Source organism: Pithys albifrons, chromosome 5 (genome assembly GCF_047495875.1).
Source record: "Pithys albifrons albifrons isolate INPA30051 chromosome 5, PitAlb_v1, whole genome shotgun sequence".
Classification (NCBI taxonomy): Eukaryota; Metazoa; Chordata; class Aves; order Passeriformes; family Thamnophilidae; genus Pithys; species Pithys albifrons.
Window position 1 is genome coordinate 66,540,576 of NC_092462.1, and position 23,343 is coordinate 66,563,918.

General features: G+C 37.8%; 1 protein-coding gene across 2 annotated transcripts in view; it reads right to left on the minus strand.

Annotated features, from left to right (window-relative positions):
- Positions 1–23,343, minus strand: part of HTT (huntingtin) — an 83,062-nt gene that overhangs the window by 40,777 nt on the left and 18,942 nt on the right. For both annotated transcript variants that reach the window (XM_071556900.1, XM_071556899.1), the window contains 24 exons: positions 21,937–22,017; positions 21,184–21,548; positions 19,233–19,356; positions 18,854–18,972; positions 17,805–17,916; positions 17,139–17,279; positions 16,343–16,501; positions 16,161–16,258; positions 14,295–14,434; positions 13,414–13,477; positions 12,936–13,036; positions 11,318–11,464; positions 10,175–10,295; positions 9,848–9,924; positions 7,596–7,747; positions 6,997–7,199; positions 6,079–6,205; positions 5,293–5,420; positions 4,366–4,476; positions 3,716–3,793; positions 2,836–3,059; positions 1,631–1,709; positions 1,336–1,497; positions 362–417 (listed from right to left, as the gene is read on the minus strand). In XM_071556900.1, the coding sequence (XP_071413001.1) occupies positions 362–417; positions 1,336–1,497; positions 1,631–1,709; positions 2,836–3,059; positions 3,716–3,793; positions 4,366–4,476; positions 5,293–5,420; positions 6,079–6,205; positions 6,997–7,199; positions 7,596–7,747; positions 9,848–9,924; positions 10,175–10,295; positions 11,318–11,464; positions 12,936–13,036; positions 13,414–13,477; positions 14,295–14,434; positions 16,161–16,258; positions 16,343–16,501; positions 17,139–17,279; positions 17,805–17,916; positions 18,854–18,972; positions 19,233–19,356; positions 21,184–21,548; positions 21,937–22,017 (3,169 nt within the window). The remainder of the gene's footprint in view (positions 1–361; positions 418–1,335; positions 1,498–1,630; positions 1,710–2,835; positions 3,060–3,715; positions 3,794–4,365; positions 4,477–5,292; positions 5,421–6,078; positions 6,206–6,996; positions 7,200–7,595; positions 7,748–9,847; positions 9,925–10,174; positions 10,296–11,317; positions 11,465–12,935; positions 13,037–13,413; positions 13,478–14,294; positions 14,435–16,160; positions 16,259–16,342; positions 16,502–17,138; positions 17,280–17,804; positions 17,917–18,853; positions 18,973–19,232; positions 19,357–21,183; positions 21,549–21,936; positions 22,018–23,343) is intronic.

Sequence of the window (23,343 nt, forward strand, 5' to 3'; positions counted from 1 at the left end):
GTTCACTCTGAATCCACAACAAAGAAGCAGCTCTCCCTTAAGCAACTGAATTTAGTAAAGAAATTCTGATTCCTGAATGCACAGCTCTGGCAGGGGGTCCCAATACCAAAATGGACAAACAGAACAACACAGCTTCGGATTATTTTTTTCCATGTCACTTCCTGACTTCTTCAGTCACATGGAATCTAAAACATTTGAAAGGGTTACCACTGGAGCAAGAGAGAAAAACAAGCATATGGTTCAGAAGGGAATTCTCCCTTTCTATATAAGGCAGAAATGACCAGCAAAACTGTCACTTCTTGCTTCAGAACAAGACAGTTTTATACCCACACTGTTCAAAGGGTCTGTGCCAATGTCATACCTGAACTGTCCTACTTCAATGTATTCAAACTGCTTCAGCACAAAGCCAATAAACACCTACAGAGAGAATAAAGTGTGCATCAGAACTGAGACATTAATTCCTATTTGAAACCATTTTGACAGTTATAGAGGGGCACTGAAAATCATTTATGCTTACAGTTCATTCTAAAATGAAACATTCCCTCTGCAGTTACAGATGAAGAATTCTGTTCATGTCACAGCTTATTACAGCTTGCATGAACTTAGGCCATGTTTTACCTACAGTCTGTACATTTTTAAGTATAATTTTCTCTTTCACTCATATAACACACTATTTGAGGCATTGCAGTCAACAAGAATCAGCCAAAAATCTAGTGCTAAACCAAGATAAAATCCAAAGCATTTATGTATTAAAAAGAATTATCTCTGTATAAATTTATGGAAAATTTATGTATTGCAAGTCGCACTAGTTAATACACCTGAAAATATTGTAATAAATAAATCACTTGTAAATAAACCATTTAAATTTTACGTTACAAACTTACTGTTTACATGGGCAACAACACAAACTGCTGGTGCCACTGGCTTTCCCTCCACCACCATTAACACCAAATGATAGTTGTCAACCATGATGCTCCTTATCAGTCAGAAGGAAGTCCATACTCTTAGTATGGAAAGAAGGTATTTCCATAAGTAAACGAAGTTTTATTTAACAACACTGACTGTATTGTCCACATCATTTTATTCCTAAAGCCAATCTGATGAACAGTCCTTAAAAAGTTGTTGCAGAACTTATAAAGTAAATTACATGCAAAAACCCCAGAAATCTGAAGCTCTTTGTGGCTGGGAGGGAAACTGAGTCTCACCCTCCCTTAAGCTTTTGCTTTCACCCATAGTACAGTGAATGGATTGCTGGAATACTTTGACTGCAAATGTTTACTGAGCCTGCTGGTGAGATCCCTGTCTGACAGATTTGCAAATGAGGGGGGTACCAACCTGATCTGAATCCAGCAGACAGTAGTTAACCCGCAGCTGAACCAGTTGAGCAAGCAAGTCTAGAACTTGTCTCTGCAGCTGTACCGACGTTGTTGTTGTGTATTGTTTCAGTGCTTTTATGACAAGGGGTTCAAATAAACGAATGTGATTGTGAATAGCATTCTGTAATAGAGAGATTTTAAAGTAATCTAACATCTGAACAGGTCTCTGATTCAAAACCAAATTAGTTTTAAGAGGAGGAAAAACATTTTAAATCTAAGGTACAGCTCTTTCAGGAGGACACAGATACAAGTACCTTATCAGCACGATGCTTTGCTGCACTGGAAATGCTGGTTTTCAGCTGTGTAGAAACTTTCTGCAGCACATCAAACCATCTGTTACAAAAAACCAAAAACCACATACACATTAAAAAAACCAAACCAAAACATACTGTCCCTAGTTGCAGACTGTTTAGCCAATGCCAGCTTTTCTCAATCTACTTAACTGCTTCAAGAACCTTAGTAAAATGAAAGAGCAACAGGGACAACCTACAGCACACTTTGATCAGATCACACAGATTTGTGGACAACAAACATATAGTAGAGAAAGAATTTCTGGTCTTGGCTTAGTCATCCCTCTGCCTTTCCTTTTAGGCTATGCTGTAATTATCAAAGTAATGAAATACTTTTGAATACAGGCATTTAAAATTATGATACTTCTAAAAAACTTCAGTGATATCCATGTTAATGATTTAGCTTTGGAAAACATGGAAAACATGTTAGAATCATAGAATTGATTGGGTTGGAAAAGACCTCAGAGATCATCAAGTCCAACCCTTGCTCCAACTCCAGTCCCTTTACCAGATCATGGCACTCAGTGCCACAGCCAATCTCAGTTTAAAAACCTCCAGGGATGGTGAATCCACCCTCTCTCTGGGCAGCCCATTCCAATGTCTGAGCACTCTCTCTGGAAAGATTTTTTTTCTGATCTCCAACTCAAGTTTCCCCTGGCAGAGCTTGAGCCTGTGCCCCCTTGTCCTATTGCTGAGTGCCTGGGAGAAGAGACCAACCCCCACCTGGCCCACCTTCCCTTCAGGTCATTCTAGACAGTGATGAGGTCACCTCTGAGCCTTCTCTTCTCCAGGCTAAACACCCCCAGCTCCCTCAGCCTCTCCCCACAGCACTTGTGCTCCAGTCCCTTCTCCAGCCTTGTTCTCTTCTCTGGACCAGCTCCAGCCCCTCAATATCCTTCCTGAACTGAGGGGCCCAGAACTGAACGTAACACTCAAGGTGTGGCCTCACCTACGCAGAGTACAGGGGAAGGGTCACTGCCCTGGTCCTGCTGGCCATGCTATTTTTGATTAGTGATAATTGCATTCAGGATGTCCCAACCAAGACAAATTACTCTGCTTAAGTCTGTAATTTCAAGTTACACACCACGCCTGTGATACTCGAGTTTATGCAAAACATTAACAAGAGACTCTAGTTCAAAATACATTTTATTATAAAGGCAGAAAGTTACCCTGAAGCATCGTGCTCCTGCTCAGCCTGAACCATGTTCCTCAGACTGGCATCAGCAAGGGCCTGTGTGAAATGTGTGTATGGTGCCATGAAGCAATAATGATAGAGCCCAGGTCTCAAACTGGAAGATCCCAAGCGCTGAGCTTTGCCCTGAGCCTTGCTGGGGTTTGAAGACAAGCCATCGTACTGAGAAGCCAGATTTGTCCCAAACAATGTTTTCAATAACTAGAGAGAAAATTGGAAGGAAAAAAGAAAAGTTAACATTTCAAGGAAAAAACCACAAAAACCAAAAAACATAAAACATCTTGACTCCTCATCCTCTCAAAGGACTTCAGAGGAAAAGGCAAAATGCAAGCTGTGTATCATATAGTCAAGATACCGAAAGACAGAAAAAAGCCAGAAAAACTAAACAATCCATACCTCACACAAAAAGATATTAGTTTTGCAATTGAAGCTATTTCCATGTGACAACTCAAAACAGTCTATTGAAGACTGCCTCTCACCAAAATTATGCTTTCATGACTTGAACCAAAATGTTTAACTGCAGCCTGCAAGAAATCCATCAGTAAGGCAGCCCTCTGCTTTCCAGGGTTTTTTGATGCATGTAACTGGCTAAAGAACACTTTTGGTAAGGTGGGAAACAATCATTAGCTGAAATAACTCTTTGAATTGGAAGCAGTTCAAGAAGAAACTGTATTACTCAGGGTATCAAGTTACAGAACAAGAAATGAAACTGAAAGAAAACATGCTCTGTTTGCTCCACCTGGGTCAAGGTTTCCTCACACCTCTTCTGTTAAAAGAATGGCCAGTCTTAGTGTCCAGTTGATAGACAAAGGACATCAGAATTAATCTTCAAGTAACACAAAAAATTACCTCCTTACCTGCTGTACACAAACTGTTGCCATTGTGGGTTCTCTGTTGAAACATGATTTTAGATATCCCAAAATTTCTTCTACACACTAAAAAAAAATCAGAAAAATGAGTGCACCTACACCTAATTGAATTTTTCTACATTATATAAAGCATTACAATGAAAAATGGACAGTAGCACAGGTTTTTATACTCAGTAAAACTACACTAATTTAAGGGAAATCACAGAAGTATGCAAAGAAATAAAAGTGCAAGATTTGTCTCCTAATCTTAAAATACCACAATGCCTAACACCACAGTTAAGGAGAAAAAAATATCAAGACACAGGAGAGGAAGGAGGACAGTACAGCATCTGACATTTTATATATTTAAACATAAGAATATGGCAAAATTTACTGAAGGCAAATCATTTTTGCCGGAAAAGAAAAATCCCCCATGAAATCTAAGCAGTAAAAAAATTATTCTGGTTTTCAACAGCAGTAATTTAACCTGGAAAATCTGCTTTAGCACTTTATCCAACATTGTGGCACACAACACTTCAAGAACTACTGTCTTTTTCAAGGGTATCAATTTTGAAATCAGTGATATGTGCTTTCTCCCTGTAAGGGCCAGAGATCTTAAACAAGTTAAATACAAAAGAAAAACCAAACAAATCTTATACCTTTCCAATGTCTTGAAGAGTAGCAAGTTCCAAGATCTGAGATAGAACATCTAAGGCAGACCGTAAGAAACATCCAAACTTCTCATTAGTGTTCTGGAGATCCAAAGTAACCTGTTCCCAGAAAGCAAAACCACACTTTTCCTTAACAATTACTTGACAAGGAGATACAAATTACAGGAAGAAGTAGATATTGACACAAAATTATCTTTTTCCTAACATGTCAGTGCAGTTCAATGAACATCACTAACAGCTTAGAATGCCTTATGAGTTGGAAAGGCAGGACTCCATTTTGACTAAGAAAAGGAAAAAGATCTTCTAGATTGAGGAAGTGAGATCACCTGGGATGTTGACAAACAATGGATAAGGAATCAGAATCACAGACTACTCTGAGTTTGAAGGGACCCACAAGGATTATTGAGTCCAGCTCTTCAGTGTGTGACCCATACAGGGACTGAACCCGTAACTTGGTGTTATGAGCACCACAGTTTAACCAACTGAGCTATCTCAGGGTCCAAAAGCATTTACCAGAAACACAGTAGGTGTAATAAGAACACAGTCATAGAAGTGTATGGATCAGATTGACCAAGTCTCTAGAGAATGCATCTTCTACTGCCTGAACTAATGAGGAAAAGTTTATTCCATCCTGTAATAAACTGTGGAGAGAATAGACATGGGCATCCATTTGGCCAAGCAAAGAGTCATTTGGTACCAGCATTAGTGACAGCAGAGAAACAAGCAATGGGGTGACAACACCTATGAAAAGCTTTTGGGTTTATTGGTGGTAACTGTGATCTTTCTTTAAATTATTTTTTGTTTGTAGAAATTGTTTACACAGGCAAATGAGCTGACAGAGCAGAGCCATGTTTAAAAGAAACAAAGTGATTATCCAACGAAATTGCAATTCAATCAAACCATATGATGCAGTACCTTATAATTAGCATGGGTTGCTTTCAAAACATCGTATAACTTCAGGTATGATGGAAGATGATAAAAGCTTCCAACTGAAGACGATTTACTTGTTGGAACAGGCCCAGTAGCATCAGTTTGCCTAGCAGCTTAAAAGTATATTATAGATTAGCACAACATACCTTTTTTATGTTGCTTATGACATGTACACTCAACATAGTTTACCACGTCTGCTTTATTACACAGCAGAAATTTTTGACCCACATGCCTATTTCAAACTGCAAAAATACACACTGCACAATTAGAAAATGAATGAGCATTCCTACAAACCAGCTCACTGAGGTGAGAGAAATTAACCCAGAGGGCTTCTTATTGAAGAGCACATACAAATAGCAGAAGTTTCCTTCATTCATTACTAAGAAAAGTTTTCAAGACTCAGAATCTCATTTCAAAAGCAATGTAAGCCATTCCCGCCAAAAGCTGCAAAGCAACTTCCAAATTTCTTCTAAGTAACACACATGTATAAACTATTGGTCTTAGTCAATAGCTGAGTAGATTTAGAAAAAGTGAGAAGAAGGATTCAGCAGTACTTTGCTTCTAAAAAGTACAGATACTTTTCATAAAAACCAAAACTGTGAAGAAGCCCCGGCCCACAGCTGCCTTTCCACCAATGCAGTACTGAAAGGGACTTGTGAGAGCAGGTCTGACAGCCTTGCAAACTAAACCTGCAGAAATTATTTACTCTGAGCCGTAACCGCAGGTGGGTGGGGTTGGCAGAGGGTCGGGTTCATAGCAGTGTGTGCCTACCTGGACTTGCTTCACCTCCCTTTTTAGGGCTCATTGGCACAGCTGCCTGTTCCACAGACTCCCTCTCTTTCCCCTTTCTCCGAATGGGACTAAGAGAAGGTGGGTTTGTGAGAGAAGGTAATGCTGCCTAGAATGAAAAGAAGCTTTATTAGCTTTGTAAGCACAGGTAGCTTTTCTTCTTCTTCACAAATACAAGCATATTCATCTTTTGTTTAAACTCCCCTTTATTTGACTGTCTGTTAAATTAAAATGTCTCAACTCTCAGGTTCAGGACATGAACTTCCAGTGTGGAAAGGAAGTAGTTTAGTATGTTCCCTACTTTACTTCTCAACTTCACCATAAGCCAATGAAACAGAATTAGAGTTCAATGACTAAAGTTTCTTTTGATTCCAGACAAAGGAACGCCAAAATAATATTCACACGTTTAAAATACAAAGAAATTACTAATCTTCGTGATACTTACAGTGTCTTTAAATCAGTTTCTAAATGTATATGCCTCAAAAAACCCCACAAAACCCCCCTGAAGCTCTAAGTACCTCCTATAAGTTATTTCAGAAGTCAAAATATTTTACAGGATATTCAGAAGAGTTATTTTTGGCCCCGAAAGGAGCTCAGTGCAATACAGTCAGCCAACCAACCCAAAAGTCAACATGTTTCCCAGAGAATGCCATCCAAAACTTCACTACTATATATACTCCTCATTGAATTAACGTTTCACATGAAGTCACCAGGAATAAAAGGTTCAAAAATTAGGTTCATATTATAAACATGGCAGAACTAAAGAAAAACCTGTTACGTGGAAGAATGATATGCATGGGTTTTTTCATGTTACTTGCTTTACTATATGTAGTATAGTATACTATACAGCACAACAGTATGTAAGTCACCCGGATGTATTTATTTATTTTTAGTATATACCTTTACTGCTGGGCCAGGAGCAACATCATCCATTACATGTGCACAAATATTAATGACCTTCAGCAGATGAGAAAAGAGCTGCTCTACTAAAGTGACAAGAGTTCGATCTGCCAGAGCTGGCCAGGGCTCCTCCTGCTTTGCAGCACCTTGGTTTGCATCTTCTTCAGCACTCCAGGGATTCTTTAAGCATTTGGGAGCACTTGCTGTAATTAGAATTACACTATTTCAAGAAATAGAAGATAAAACTTGGAATTAAGCATCAGAAAATTTTAAAGGCATATATGGTTATCATCTCTATATGAACAGAAATTCATATCCAGAAAATGCTGAATAGTTTTAAACAACAGCAACAAAATGTCAGATCTTTGTACCCAGCCTGCACTAGGCATAGTAAGCACATGGCCTTTGGCAATGAGAGGAAATCTGCAACAAAGAGGCAGCATCTTTTCAAACCTTCTGGGAGCAAGTTCCTTCTTTATTTCTTCTGCTTAATCCTGAAAGTATCTCATTGCATACAATCAGAATAGAATGAGATATGGACCTTCTAATAGTAATGGTAAAAATACTAGGACAATCATACTCTTCTTGTCCTGCCTTACCTGCAAGCAAGTTTCCAGTCAAAATCAAAGCATCCTGATGTGCTGAGAGGTCCAGTGGGAACCACGCTGAGGAAAGCAGGGACAGGACCAAGCCAGCCATACCAATGGCACAGCCCTTCTGAGCTTCATCTGAAGAACTTGGCTGGGAAACACTGCAAGTTTAATTTTGGAATGTCACGACTTTTTTTCCCCCTTTTAGTAAATTTAAAGTCTTGACTAATAGGCAAGTAGATGGCTAACCTAAAGAAATGGAATCAGTACTACAGAAATACACATTTAACACTCAAGTATGACTTGAAAAATCAATTTGCAACAGAGACCTGACAATATTCTGGTTTCTTGAACAGCCTTTTTGTAAATAGCAAATATCAAAGCTACTAGTGACATCTACTGATAGACTGAAGAATTCAGTATTGATTTGCTAAGCTCTATGGTCCTGAACTCTTTCCAGTTAAGTCTTGTGCACATGCAAGGTATGGATGAGAGACAGGAGCTGCATTATTGCAATGTAACAAGATACTGCTTTAAAGTGACAGGATTTTAATGAAACAATTACAATCCATCAAATCCTCTAGATTTGTGAGTGGACGCTATGCAAGATTGTAATCTACTGCTGCATTTTGTATTTTCCTTGACAACAATTAAAAAATCAGATTTTTCCACAGAACTCAAGTTTCAAAAGAAGTAGGCAGAGACCATCAAAATGTTTGGCAGAATACTACGTGAATTATACACTGAGGGAATCTCTCAGGTTATTTTTTAACAAAGAAAAAAATCTTCTAAAGTAGTAACTATGGTGTAATAAACTAGAGCCATTTGAGAAAATAAAACTTGCACTAAGTATAGGTATCATTTTGACAAAGCTACAGAGGTAATTACAGTGTCTTTTTTAATTATTTATTTAAGTATTTTCCTAGGCAACTGTTGTTTACATACAGTTAGAAACCCAGGACATAATCTATGTTGAGCTGTACAGAGTTGGAATGCAGCAGTTCCAATAACTTCTTAATCATAAGAACAACAATACTTATGACAGAAAGGAATTTTGGCAGAATTCTCATGTGACTTTCCATTTTATTTTATTTTCATTATTCAGATGATAAATGCCCGTATCACTCCACAAAAATAAAATTAAAATCCAAATTAGTAGGAACATGGGCCAAAAATTTGTAAAGAAGGAATGAGAGTAAAGTGTAAGGGCTATGTCACTGCATCACTGATTAACAGTGCATCTCAAAGTAGCATTTTTTAAGCTGGGTAGAGAACAAGACATATTGTTGCGAATTGTGCATTGGTTTTGTTTTCCAGCCGAGTACTGCTCACAACCCAAACTGCTGTGTTTGTTAAAACTGGACCTATAACTCAAGACATCCTTTACACTGCACATACAGAGCACAGCACAACTATGGCCCAGAAACGGAAGCCACTGAGGGAGGGCTGGGTTTTTGTTTTGGGGTTTTGTTTTTAAAGCAGGACAAAATGTTGCAATCAAGTAGAATAAGAGCAGAGAGACAATGACAGCAATGAAGAAAATCAACACAAATTATGTTAAATCTATTTCAAAAAGACACAGCTCCACATGTGCACGTCTCCAGTAGCTACTTTTACAGGTCACAGGGCACAGCACGCTGATAATTAGAGGCATAATCAAAGCTTTAGGCTGACACAATCTGAAGAAATTCCTCAGAATGTAAGTACTTTGGGGCTACCAGATATTACCTACATATAACACTTCAGTAATACAGACATCTGATTTGCTGTTCCCATCCACTGAGCCAAACGAGAACAAATTAAATGCATCTGACACTATTATAGAAGCAATGATGAATCAGCTTCCTTGACCCACCAGTTTTCAACATGAAATCAAAATGACAATTAAAACTTTCTGATTTTAAACAGATATTACAAGACACAACATCCCAAAGATAAACATGCTTTCAAAAGCATGGAAAGTTTTCTCCTATTACGTATTTTGATGAATGCTGACCATATGTATCTTTCTCTTACAGCAGCTGCAGACAGTCCCTGTGACAGACACTGGGGTTCCAGGGTTGGCAAAGAGCTGACACTTAATAAATATCCTGACAACCTGATGTTATAATCTTCTGTATTCTGTATAGAGTTCTTAAATAACTGCTAAGGTAAGCCTAACACAGCATATACCTAGCCCAGGACTGCCAGTGCCTAAATAAGTAACTTCCATTTTGCAAACATGACTTTCAGAAGCTTATTGAACAAACAAGGGAACATACCCACAGTGCCATCCCACACTCCAGGTGCAGACTGGAAATGTTGTGGAGAGAAGACACAAAGCTTCACAGCAGCCAAACTGAAAAGTTAACACCAAGAACTGAGTTAGTTTCACCACTGGAAGAGTTAGCAACATGGTATCTTAGGAGTGAGAATTAGATCTATTACTACTGCCATTGTCACAGTACAAAAGCTGCAGACACAGAGATAGCCAGGAAATAATAAAAATTAAAGCAGGCATGCAAAACAGAAAAGAAACAGTCAGCTACCATAGCAGGAAAACTCAAAGGAACTCATATACAAGAAATCTCAAATATAAGAAAACTCACTGTAAGTGCTCTTGTAGTGGATATTGTCAGTGCATGGGAAATTGCTGCAATAACCCTTGAAAGGTTGTTTTCCATTGTGACATCTGTTGGACTTGGCAGCATATTGTAACCTCTGTATGTTCTGAAATAAAAATATTTATACCACTAAAACATGTACTCAGAAAAAAGAAACATCCCAATCAAAAATGATTATGATTTAAATTACTATTACGTATTTCACAGACTGCTTATAGCATACAAAATCTGAATACACTCTAAATATCATCCTACATTGTAATATTTTTGTTTCTCTATTAAAAAATGCAATTTATAAAGAAAATCCCTTTGTTAGCAAACAGAAACAGTACATGAACTTTCAATATCCAACTACATACTTGAGAAATCACCTCCAATTTAATATTAGTCTTTGCTTTTGCCAAATCCATCTAACATTTTTCCATGCTTACAGAATTTGAATTATTGCTGTAGAAAAAAAAGTATTTTCTATACAGAGTAACACCATGTCCACAAAGTTCTATTGCTTCCATAGTACAGTATATAAATATTAAGTGACATGTATCAGAAAAGTACACATAATTAAAAACTCGTATGACAAACTGATAGAAGCAAAGAGCCCCTATAAACATACACAACCCATACAGTCTGTAAGACAAAATATCTAAACAGAGAAAGCATAGTTGGCAGCAAAAATACAGTAACTAGATCACACTATCAAAATTGCAATTTATTTTTAAATTATAAAGGGAGTACAGACTTCTGGAACCACAATTATTAAACAGGATGTGAAGAGCTGGAAATCCAGGCCAACATATCTGAAGAACTATAACATATACACAAGAATCAGCCTGAAAAGCTGCACTTAATTAGGCAATTTCATGGACAAGTAAGATGACTACTACAGGAGGGAGAGAAGAAACTTTATCTCAAAACAATTACTGCCTACAATCAATGTATGAGCACATAACTAGTAACTCAAACACCAGTTTATTCTTTAACCTGTTTCTGTGGAGCTTAAACTACTCCTACAGACTAGAAAGAGAATTCACAAGCACAAGAATTTGCAGGATTTAACCACAATTCTAGGCTTTACAAATTGAAATTTGGGTGTACATTCCTTTTAAAGCAAGACCAGACACAACATACCTGGTGATAGTGCTCACTGCAAAGTGAGAGGGGGGCTGTGTTTCATGCATCAGAAGTTTCAGGTAGACACTGCTTTGGTCTCGTGCTACTGCCACAACTGGATCAGCCTGTCCTTGATCACAGTTATAAAACAGCTTTGGAACAAGCCTTAGTGAGAATTGTCAAAAAGAAAAAGTGTTACTCAGGTATTATTTAATATACAATTTAAAGTACACTTAAAGTACATTTAATATACAGTTCAGAAAGCTGCTCACACTAATTACAAATATCAAGTTGTAAATAAAAGCTGTTACCAAAACTCGTTAGACTGAATTCATCTTTATACAATTGCTCTTCATTATAATCAAGGAGCTCAAGTCAGGACAAAGGAATTGCTCCAAACTATACATACTACAACAAACACTTTCCTAGAGTATTCCCTTGGTGTTCCTCTGTCTCCTCAGGTACTTTCCCCATGAATATCTGCATCAACTGAAAACTAATTTCTACAGGGAAGACAAATTCCTATCATCTGATTTCTATGCAACAAAACCTAAACATATAATAAAATCTGGTCTTCTTGAACATTGATCTTTTCAACTTATACAACAGTAAAAAACTACTGTACACATTTTTCTAATTTCATGGACTGTTCTTCCAGTGACTGCCTATGCTGGATATTTCACAGGGTTTCTGAAATCTTGTAGTAGCTTTCTTGGGCAATTAAGACTCTTCCAACCCTTAACATATCTGCTGTCACTATTTCAGCACGAAGGTATAAATACTCCAACTTGTTACCACTCAGTTAACCAAATAACACCATTTCAAAATCAAGTCCCTCAATAAAAGCAACAAACTCTGTGATGCAACAGTTCACAACTGTTCTGCTGACATGTTTCTGCAAAGAAATGCTTCTAAGTATCAGAACTTTAAAGGTTTTGTTGTCCTTCATTTGTTATTAGGAATGGACAGCAATCAATAGTCTGAAAAAACTAGGAGACTCCTCAGATATAGGTACCTAACATACCAGGAACTCAGTATCACATGCTCCCAACTCGTTTAAGCATAAAATTTTAGTCTCTGAATTCTAATAAACTACCAACCAATACTTACTTTGTGCATTTATGTGCACAACTGTAACTGTGGTAGGTTATAGGAAACAGCTGCTTTTTAAACAAAATTTGCTACTGCACCCTAATCAGCACAGAAATTTTAAGATACACTGACTGCTTGTGAGACCATGTGAAAACTGCAATGGTTGGGAGTTTGGAGAACTCTGTAGAACTGAACATTTTAAGTCCATCAGGTACTGTCAAGATACCGAATAAACCACTTCAGCATGCAGAAAACATCTTGAAGTCATGTTGAAATTGACGCTCAGAAAGTAATACAGTTAAATGTAATTGTAATGCTAACAGAAAGCAAAGTACAATTGCCTGACTAGTCAGAATGATGCATATTTCAGGAACCATAAAGATGCATCTGCTTAACATCTCTCATTGAAAAAAAAATACATATATGCATGTACATATGTATGTGTGTATGTATATAAAAAACACCTAAGTTAATTTCATTATAGGTACACGTAAATATATTTCTTACCTAACTTTTTTTCTATAAATAAAAACAGCACATATACCTCATTAATGAAGCTGCAGCTACATGTCTCACTCTTGGATCTTCATCTCCAAGCAGACATATTACAACATTATCAAGTACTCTCTCCTGAAGCTTTAATAGCTAAAAAAAAGTTAACACAGTAATTAATTGAAAAGACTCATTATTTGACCATATTGGCAAAAGAGACTTAACAAGTGAGATTTCATCTGCCATACAAGTCTGTAAGACCATCTTTACCTTGACATTGCCAAGCACACTAACTACATAAACGCCAAATTTCTTTTAAGTTAAAAAAACCCAAGTGCAAAAGACACACACCAGAGAACATAAGATATTGAATCTACAAAGTAAAGTATATTTCCAATTGTAGTAAGTTTTAGAACACAAAACAAACTTACACCAACTTTCAGTGTTGACAGAATTTAAAAACAAAGTGATGACATTGCACTGGTACTTTAATCCAGAAACACAATATAATGATTGAATAATTTACTTACACCAGTATAATGATGAGTACCTCTGTGCAAGCTCTCAGTTTTTCCTTCCAAGAAGTTGACTAGCCTATGATAAAATAGAATTTAGACTCCATTAGTCACCCTTCCATCTTATTGTTCCCTTTAAACTCCTGAGAGTTCTTTTTTTAATTTTTAAGAACACTGGTGCGGGGAAAATGTAAGTAGTAAACACTTTTTGCTACCTGAAAGGTAAGCTATTTGCTAAACTACTATCTGGGGAGTGTAATGAAAGAAAAGTAGTCCTGTAAAAAAACCACAATTCATACACTGAGACTGTACTTTTTTCCCATGCACAGAATAATCAGACTATTTTGTAAACATGGTAACACACCCCAAACATGACTACTCAGAAAGAGTCCAATTTTGTATGACTAAGGATAACTTGAAGAATTTTCATATAAACATCTTTTATCTTTCAGTTTGGAAGAACCAGTAGAGAATGAGGGAATGCAAGAAAAGGAAACCAAGTAATACCCATTTCAGTATAACAAAAACTGAGCAACTGAAGAGAGCTGACAACAGAGAGCAAGTCAGGGACTTTCTCTTTAAAAACACACACAACTGGACATGAAATCCCAGTGAGTTTCCAGATGATATGATCCCCCTGCTCACACATTTACAGAAGACGATACAACAGACCAATGAACTAGAAAATCCTATACAGTGTTATAGCATTGGGCTTAGTTGTGAAGTCAATGGTAACCTGACAAAGGAACTGAGACATTCCATATAGGATTGATTGATCTGAATTAGTCTTGTTAAACCAATTAATGCTTCAGAAGAAATTGCTCCATTATCGTTCCAGTTCCCTAAACACTTCCACACTTCAGCTACTGCACCCATGGAAAAATATAAACTCTTACCGAAAATCCACCTCTGCAAGTGTTTCCAGAAGTTCTGTCCTTACCAACCAATACGAGCTGTTCTTCAGTGTAAGGAGGTCAACAATCAGTTGTAAACCTAGTTCACTGTAACTGCTACTACATAAGCTCATGATGCAATGCTGAAAAGAAAAAAACAACTTTCAGTTGGTTCTCTGAATATAATTATGGAAGTGATCAACCAAAACCCTGTTTCATTTAGAATACTAAAAAAAGTTATTGCATAAGAGGTAGGAGAAAGTACTAGAGCCAGGTACTTGCTAGGCCAGAATACCAGCTCCATGTGAACTCCTAAACCTGCTGCTGAAACTGAACTCTGGAGAGGAATGCAAGCCTCACAGATCAAAGGACAATCCTTCAAAGAGCAAGGTGTAAAACTCACAGGGGTCAAACACCACAAGCAGTATATTCTCATCAAACACTCTCCTAATTTCCACAGGGTATTTTTAGCACCTGGTTCTGATTTCCGAAGTTTTTGAAAAAGCCATACATCCTCAGAGAGAGTAATCAGGCATTGGAATGGGCTGCCCAGAGAGGGGGTGGACTGCCTATCCCTGGAGGTTTTTAAACTGAGACTGGACGTGGCACGGAGCGCCATGACCTGGTAAAGGGACTGGAGTTGGAGCAAGGGTTGGACTTGATGATCTCGGAGGTCTTTTCCAACCCAATCCATTTTATGATTCTATTCTATGATTTTAATGGCTGTTCAACTACAGGCACAATGTGTGACATTTAGAAAAAGTTATAGAACTCCACACTTCTATGTCCTATATAACTACACAAAACATACTTTCTTATTTGAGGATTAACAGCCCAAAAGACTCAGAACATTTTTGCCAAAAGGTATGAAGTCAGCCCACATTATATACTGAAAGAAAGAGCCAAAGTTGACTAGTAAGTTGCCTGAACTGAACAATTCTGGTGAAGTCTTCTAAAAAGCCACAATCATAAGTGTAATCACCATTAAACCACTACACAAACATGAACATCATTGAACAGTAGGTTAAAAAGCCTCATTTAACTAACTGGATTTCCTTCCCTCAGCTGTATCACAAAACCCTCCTCTTTGCATGCAAGATATACTTTCCATACACAAACTATCTACATTTTACTAAAAGCTTTGCCTTGCCTTACTGGCCTTTAAGCTGCAACATAGTCAAGCCAACCTGTGCCTCTCCTTGATGAATTCATTCCCCAGGGCCTCCAACTTGTCCTTGTTCTACTTTATTGGAAAAATCCCTCAAGGAAAAGCTCACTCCTTCACCCCTTTGCTTTTTCACAGAATACCTTCCACAGATTTCATTACAGAAATAAAATTAACATGCTCTAAGTTCCACTCATAAATTCGACTCTCACCCCTATTTTAACAATTGCCTGATGGATCTTTCACCCAATTTGAAATGCTTACTTTCCTGAGACTTTCCTCACTTTTAAAAATTATTGTTTCAGAAAAACATCACTATTTTAGCTGTCATTTCTCACATTTAATTTCAGTTCTCCAAATACAACTAACTGTTACATGTTCACACTTTCCTGTTTAGCAGGATGTCCTTTCTATCCATTGCACTCATCCTACCATTGGTTAGTGTGACATTACAGCTCATATCAATACATGTAAAATGAGAAATACCACAATTAGATTATAATGCTACACGATCTAACCAACATAATTATTTTCCATCTGTTTGTTCCTCCATTTCTGTGCCTGAATCTATACTTTCTACAATAAAGCTCCTGAGGAAGAAATAATTATTTGCTCCACGTTTACCCATCTGCACGTAGCAGGATCCTAGTAGTGAATCACAGCCCTGTGATCTGTGATGGTGCAAATAAATTGCTACTGCTTACCCTCACAGCTGTACAAGCCAGTTTGCACGTAACAGAGGACTCATCTTTCAATGTTTTCTGTAGCAGAGGTATGCAGTCTACCAAGGAAAAGAGATTTCCTACAAAAAAAAAGAGTTTAGAGAAATGAAACATTGCAATGTTACAATAAAAGAAAAAAAGACCCCCTTAAAATAAATTGTTACCTGTTGAGCTTCTGACATTCATTAACCATTTTTCCACATCAAAGCGTGATTTAATTAGAATGGAGTTGACAATTGTTCCACACAGAATGGCAGTAGCTCCTCTGATCTGGGGATCTCCATGGTCAATGTAGTTCAGAATATCCGACACATATTGCTCCTCTAAGAAAATAAGTTACAACTACTTTATTTTAAAAACACTAGTATTAGATTTAACTGATCCCTAAAAATGTTTCAGTGGAGGTCTCAAGATTGGATAACCCACATATTCAAAATATACCCATCTCAGTTCTACCTTTCTGAGATCCTTGCATTCAGTCTACAGATCTCACACCATTAAGACCAATCATCACATATGTAAAAACAGTAGTGATTTATTTCAATTGTACATAAAATGCTCTGCAGAAATCTAAGAAGCATTTTGGTTAATGTATCAAACCAGCTGCACACTCCAGGTCCCTGCTGATCATTCATATAAATGAAACTAAGGGCTTAGAAACCAGCTATAAAATGGACTGAAATAAATTAGAAGAAACCATCAGTAAGTCAAACAAACCACTTCTACATAGCAGTTGTACTAAAACAGCCTCAACTTTTCAGAAGCTCATCCACTGAAACTTTACTTTTACTACAAAAAACCCCTCACCACACACATTACTCACACAGACAGCACATTCATTCAGTTCATGCCATGGTCACAAATGCTGAACTGGGTGTGGAGTTCTAAGTAGAGATTCTGCCTCACTTGCTTGAAAACCCAAACACACTGTTAAAATGGAATATGTGAACTGCAACATACCATACTCTTCTGCCATTGCCTCCAGGGGTGTTTTGTACAGTTTGCTGAAGAAAGACTCGGGGTGAAGCGCAACAGCTGCTCCAACACAACTTACTGCCAGGGCTTTCACACTGACCCTCACATCTCTGTCAGGAACTAAAGCTGCAAGGAGAAATTAAAACAGCATAAAAGAAGAGTATTTAAAAGTTTCCTGAATTCTTTTTAATTTAATTAATAACACTGTTTAAAGTGAATAGCTTAGCTTGGACAAAAACATGAGAGCAGAGCAAGCAAGTCCAGTTTATCAGAGGCAGCAGTGATATGTGGCTGTGCTTTTTTTCCCCCCTCAAATACACTATATTTGAAATATATTTTAAATTTTTATATACACCTGTAATCTACCTCCAAAAACACGTTATCAGACCACATGAGCAACTAACAGTTTAGAAAAGGGAAAAAGAATAAAACATCTTAGTTCAGTCATATTTAATGACAGAAAATGCTTGAGTTCCTACCCCTGGAGGTATTTCAAAAACATGCAGACACGGTCTTAGGGACTGTCACAGAACCCCCTCTCCCATGAAAAAATCTCCAATAAAGTGAGAAACAAGACAGAGCAAACTGATCACATTTCCAGCTTTCGACATTGAGACACAATGAACCAATGAATCTTGAAGACAAACTTACCTCCCTTCTCCCCAGTAAGAAGGAAGGAAGCCGACAGCAGCCTGACACAGTGCACTAAAGGAGCAGAATCCCCATCTGTGTAGTGCCCTATGTCTCCCTTTACCCTGGAGGGCTATTGAAGGCAAAGCACAATTTTTAGATAGAGAAAAATTAACTCAATTTAAATAAAATACCAAGCACAACAAGTTTTAGAAGTACTGCTCATTCTCAAATGTATAAGGGTTGCAACACAACAAGTTTAATATATATTCAAAAAAGGCCTTAAAACGTAATGTTTTGGGGAACTTTATATCCAGTATCAGAACTGGTTCCATTTTATTACAGAGACATTATTCTGTAGATTTTTCTGAACTATCTAGACTTGCTGTTTGCATCTGAAGAGTCTGATAAAACACTTTTTGTCACCGAATGATGATCTTTGGAAACTTTGTATGAAAAGCAACTAATTCCTAAGTTGTTTCCAGAGAAGGATGACTGCCTTCTGTAGTTTCACACTTAGAATTCTCACAGTAGACCAAGCTGACCTAACTCCACCTGTCACAAACTGAACTCTTTGTGCCCCAGCTCAGAACAAGATTCAAAAAAAGCATTAAGAGGAAATCAGTAACCATTGGTTAGAATGGCAGGAGCCTCAAAGATTAAGATATTAACACCTGAGGAAATCATGATGTTACTACACAGCCAGAAAACAGCATAAAGGTATCTTGAGTAATAAAGTATATAAAATAAAGTATAAAATACAGCTTACTAATGCTCAGATAGACGGAAAGGATTTGTGTTTTCAGCCGTGTATGTTCTGCTATGGCTTTGCTGGTGAATGCATTACAGATACTGACACTTGTGTATTCACTTTATGTTGAATGAAATTCAGGCTGTAACTTGGATTCACTAAGTAACCTTAGTTACTCTGACTTCTAATGAAGTACATCACATTTACAGGCTCCCCACATACACCACTAATTTACTTGATTATAACTGCAGTTTTTAAATTTTTCTTTTAAACTTATTTGTTCTGAACTTCAGAACTGACCACTGTGACTGTTTCTCACCTTGTTTTCATGATCACCAGCATCTGCTGCATCTTCTTTTGATGTAAATCTATCCACACTGCTATCAGAAGGCTGCCTGCTATGGCTCATGGTTTTCAAGAGGTGAGGCTGCTGAAGAGCTTTAGAAAAGGGTAATTTATGAAATACCATTTCAGATGCAAACTAAAAGCACTTTAATTAAACTTAATTATACAAACATGAAAAATAAATTAGCAGTGATCAAAACAAGTGATTCATTACAAGCATTGAAATATATTCTGTATTTTTTATTTCAATCCAGTTATTTCTTTTTTCTATCCATTACATGAGTGTTCACTCCATTGGAAGTGCTCCTGAACGGTATCATCTGTCTGCCTCACTCCCATATTTATCGACATACCAATAGAAGAATTTCTGAAGGACTCTGAGGAATCATCTTGAAGAATGTTTGCAGCTTCATCTTCCTCATCCTGTAGCTGCCCAATCTGCATTCCAGAATACTGTCCTTCAGCTCCCTCCAAAACCTACACAATGTAAGGACAGGACTTTCAATAACTTGCCTTAACACACAGTATTAAATCTCAAACATGTAGCGTTAGTAATCTAGAAATAAATGGAAAGCAAAAATGAGCCTGATAAATATTAGTGTAAAGCTGCATGCAAGCCCCAAAGCACCTCCCCTGCTCCTCCAGGCCTGGGGCTGTTGGAAGCCACAGTTCCATGTGACAGTCCCTGGCTGAGCCCTGAACTTGGCTGGTAACAGTGAGAAAGTGGAACAGTTGGTGCATTGCTCTCCTGCAGCTCTTCGTGCTCTCTCACCCCAAACACAAATATCTATTTCAGCAGTTACAAATCACAACTAACACCTTCACTGACACAAATTGAACTTGTTCCTTGCTGTCAAACACTCCCATAACCTCACTTGTCCTGGGTATGTGAAGTCAAACTGTCTAGAACAAAAAAGGACAAATGAGCTTAAAATTATTTTAATTTATTCATTCTAAACCAGAGACTACTCAAATGGACACTCCTGGAAGTGAATTTGACCCTTGGTACCAAGGCACTATATAGGCTGTAGGTATACAGAACAAGAACCATAAAAATTAAAATTAATAACCATAAAATTAAGGATAAAATACAGCGAAATAAAAAAAAATATCTGAACCATTTGACTAACTTTATCAGAAGGAAGATACTTCTTCAGTCACTCCCTGACTTACGAGCACCTGGAAACTGTTCATCAAAAGCCTGAGAGTGGGTACAACCACTTTGTCTGTCAATTACAAAAATGTAATTTCACTTGTAATTACTGCTTGTAAACAGTATGCAAACTCACATATGTCTGACAAAGAACTTGCAAGAAATGCATCTTGCCAATAAACAAACCTTGTCAACAAATGTCTGCTCACTTTGGCTTCTGCACTGCCTTCATTTAATTCAGAGAGCAATTTTCATCACTCCTTTGGTTCTTCAATCCTCATATATGCACAGAAATATTTGCTTATCATAATTATAAATTTACTATTTTTTGTAGTGGTAAGAGACTATCACTCTTCTAAAGTTACTGTCAGAAAATTTAAATCAAAAGTTTGATGGTGTTTGAAAAGAACTTAAGAAATTCTAAGTCTTCTCCCTTTTGCATTTTCTACTCTGGCTCCCAGTAATTGTATTTTTGCTGGGTTTATTACAACCTCAAAATACATTTGCCCAAGAGACAAGTGCCTTCAAATAGCTATATTGTATGCACATTTCAAGTGTTTATTAGATATGTAACTGTTACATTAGTAAATCATGCAGTATCTGCCCATTTTAGAAGAAATCTCCTTAAGATGAAATAAAAAGGAAAAAAGATGAGTTGTATTGCCAAGTGAAAAAGCACAGGCAGAGGGCAGTGTGAAGCATTAGGTTCCAAAAACAGTCTTTTATCATTTCAAATAGACTGCTCACCCTTTAACACTTCCACTAATCCTCCTGCACCAAAACAATTATTAATATAGCTATACAAAATGAAGGATATGCTACTAAGAGGATATACATTTACGTCAAGACTTTGATATTGCCATTTTTCAGTGAGTGACAATCTGTTAATGCCTTCACACCACCTGCCCAGTGAACACACTGATTACAGCTTTCTAGTTTTTAACTATTGCTGCAGTGAAAGTGTTAAAAGGAGGTCAAGCTCTCCAAAAGAGGTGTGAGCTGCTAACCTTTCCTCTGTTACTAGCTGAGGATTGAAAAGTAGAAGACGAGTAAGTGGACGACTCCAAGTCTGGGCCCTCCATGGAAGAGCTCTGGGACATGTCGGGCCCCTCAGTGGAAGGAGATCCCCCCTCTGCCCGGTGCACACTTACAATTTCAGAGCTGTCCGAGGGGGTCACAGCAGAGTCTGGACCTTCTGTAGTAGTTTGAGAGCTATCACTAATTGGTGAGGAAGCCTGTGTGCCATCATTCAAATCCATAGTGGCATCTGACTGGACAGCACTGATCTGGCTCGAGCTTCGACTAAGCACCTCATCTTCATCACCCTCGGTGGCTGTGCCTGCCAGGTCACAGCTTGGCAGGTCCACAGAGTCCGACTGCAGCGTGTGCTGCGAGCGGGGCTGCTCAGTGATGATGTCGTGTCCCGCGGGGTCAGCGGCTGAACTCCCCACTGACCCCGTTGTCGACACACCTGATGAAGAAGCCAGGTCACTGGTTATCTCACCCTTCACAGAAGCTGCAAAACACAGACATTTATGAGTCAATCAAGTGTTTAAACTCTTGATCTGGGCACCACACACTAAGTTACACGTTAAACTAGCCTAAGGAAAGTGTGTAACCAAACAGTTAAACTACAGGTAGGGAAATAAGCATCTGTAATATGCCACTCCATCTATACCAGTAACTCAATATGACAGTCTCTCCATTAAAAAAAAAACAAAAAACCACAGTCAACCACATTAGGTAAGTAAGTTTTATATTCAGGAATATGTACGGTTTCAGTTTTGTTAACGTGTCTTTTGAGTGCCTATCCACTTCCTTATCACCACATCACTTACATATTTCACACAGAACAGTAAAAGAATGCATTTGTTGGCTGCACTGGTAAAAAGAAAGGCAGGTACCTGCAAATGATGCACTGCTGACATCGGACCGGGTTTCAGAATCATCATCCAAACCCTCCTCTTCACCAAGAAGTATTTTACCTTAGAAGTGATACAATGAAAACTTTTTGGTTTCCAAAATCATAAGTCAGTCTGAAATGCTGAAGAGTTGTAGTAATTTAGATGTGAAATCTATTGTTTAAACAGTTTATTCTATAAATTTTTCATAGCTATGACAGGCAATAAATGGAAAAAATAAAGGAATGAAGAAAGTGAACATCCAGTCCCTCACTCTGATCAGGAAAGAAACAGCAGTGACAAGGAAACAGAATTAAGTAATTTTATTTAACAGTGTAACCACTCAGGAAACTATCTACAAACATATTAATTATAGTTTATTTTTGTGGACTGTATTTAAGATCCCACTAATTTCATCATTTATGTCCTATTATTAAGGACAGGATACCTGGCATTGGGATGTCTGCCCTCAACTCAGAAGGTCATTAAAGCACCACAATAATCTCTTCCTCCCTTATTAAGGGTAAGAAAATTATCAAAGACTGCTGGCAATTTGGGGCTTGGAACTCCAGTGATAACAGAATGGAAAATGCCTGGGGGAAGAGCAGTGCAGACCAGGAGCACAAGACAACAAAGCAGGACAGGGTGATGAACCACGGACAACAACCGTTAAGAGAGTAGAATTTCCAAGGCAAAAAATTCTTCAGAGAGGCTTTTGCCATAAGAAACTTAAGAACCTCTTATAGCCCAACACAATCACCACAGAGTCCTCTTACAGAGCACTACCTATGCAAATTGCAGGCAGTGGAAAGAAGGATACCTGCTGATGCACACTGCCTGGAAGCCAACCAAGGACAGAACTACACTGAAAGTTTGTCAGTGGGACAGGACAGTGCAGAGGGAGCTGCTGAGCCCATCCTTCCGGAGGCTGCAAGTCACTTGCTGAGACAGAGGGACTCACAATAACTGCCTTGAGATAGGACTGTTCAGTCATTTTAAATAAACTGCACTGGTAGTCTAAGATTCACCATGCAAGATACTGATGTTTGGATAACTCTAGGTTGAATTCTACTGCACCTCACTCAAATTAGCAGGAGGCAAAAAAAAGCATTAACAGAATTTTGTATGGATTTCTCTTTCACAACTGCTTACATATATAGCAATACCACTGGTAGAATTATCTTCCTCCAAAAAATATGTTTTATGTTACACCTGTAAGGCAGCAAAGTAATCATGGCATTTCCATACACATTCTATGTAAAATAACAGTAATTGAGAACCACACAGTCCTATGAAAGAACGAGTAAAATCCTGCTAAGAGTTCCCAACAAAAAGTATGAAATATATTATATTCTTATCTATTATTTCTCACATTTACATCCATTTCACTGAAACAAACAAGCATATTCT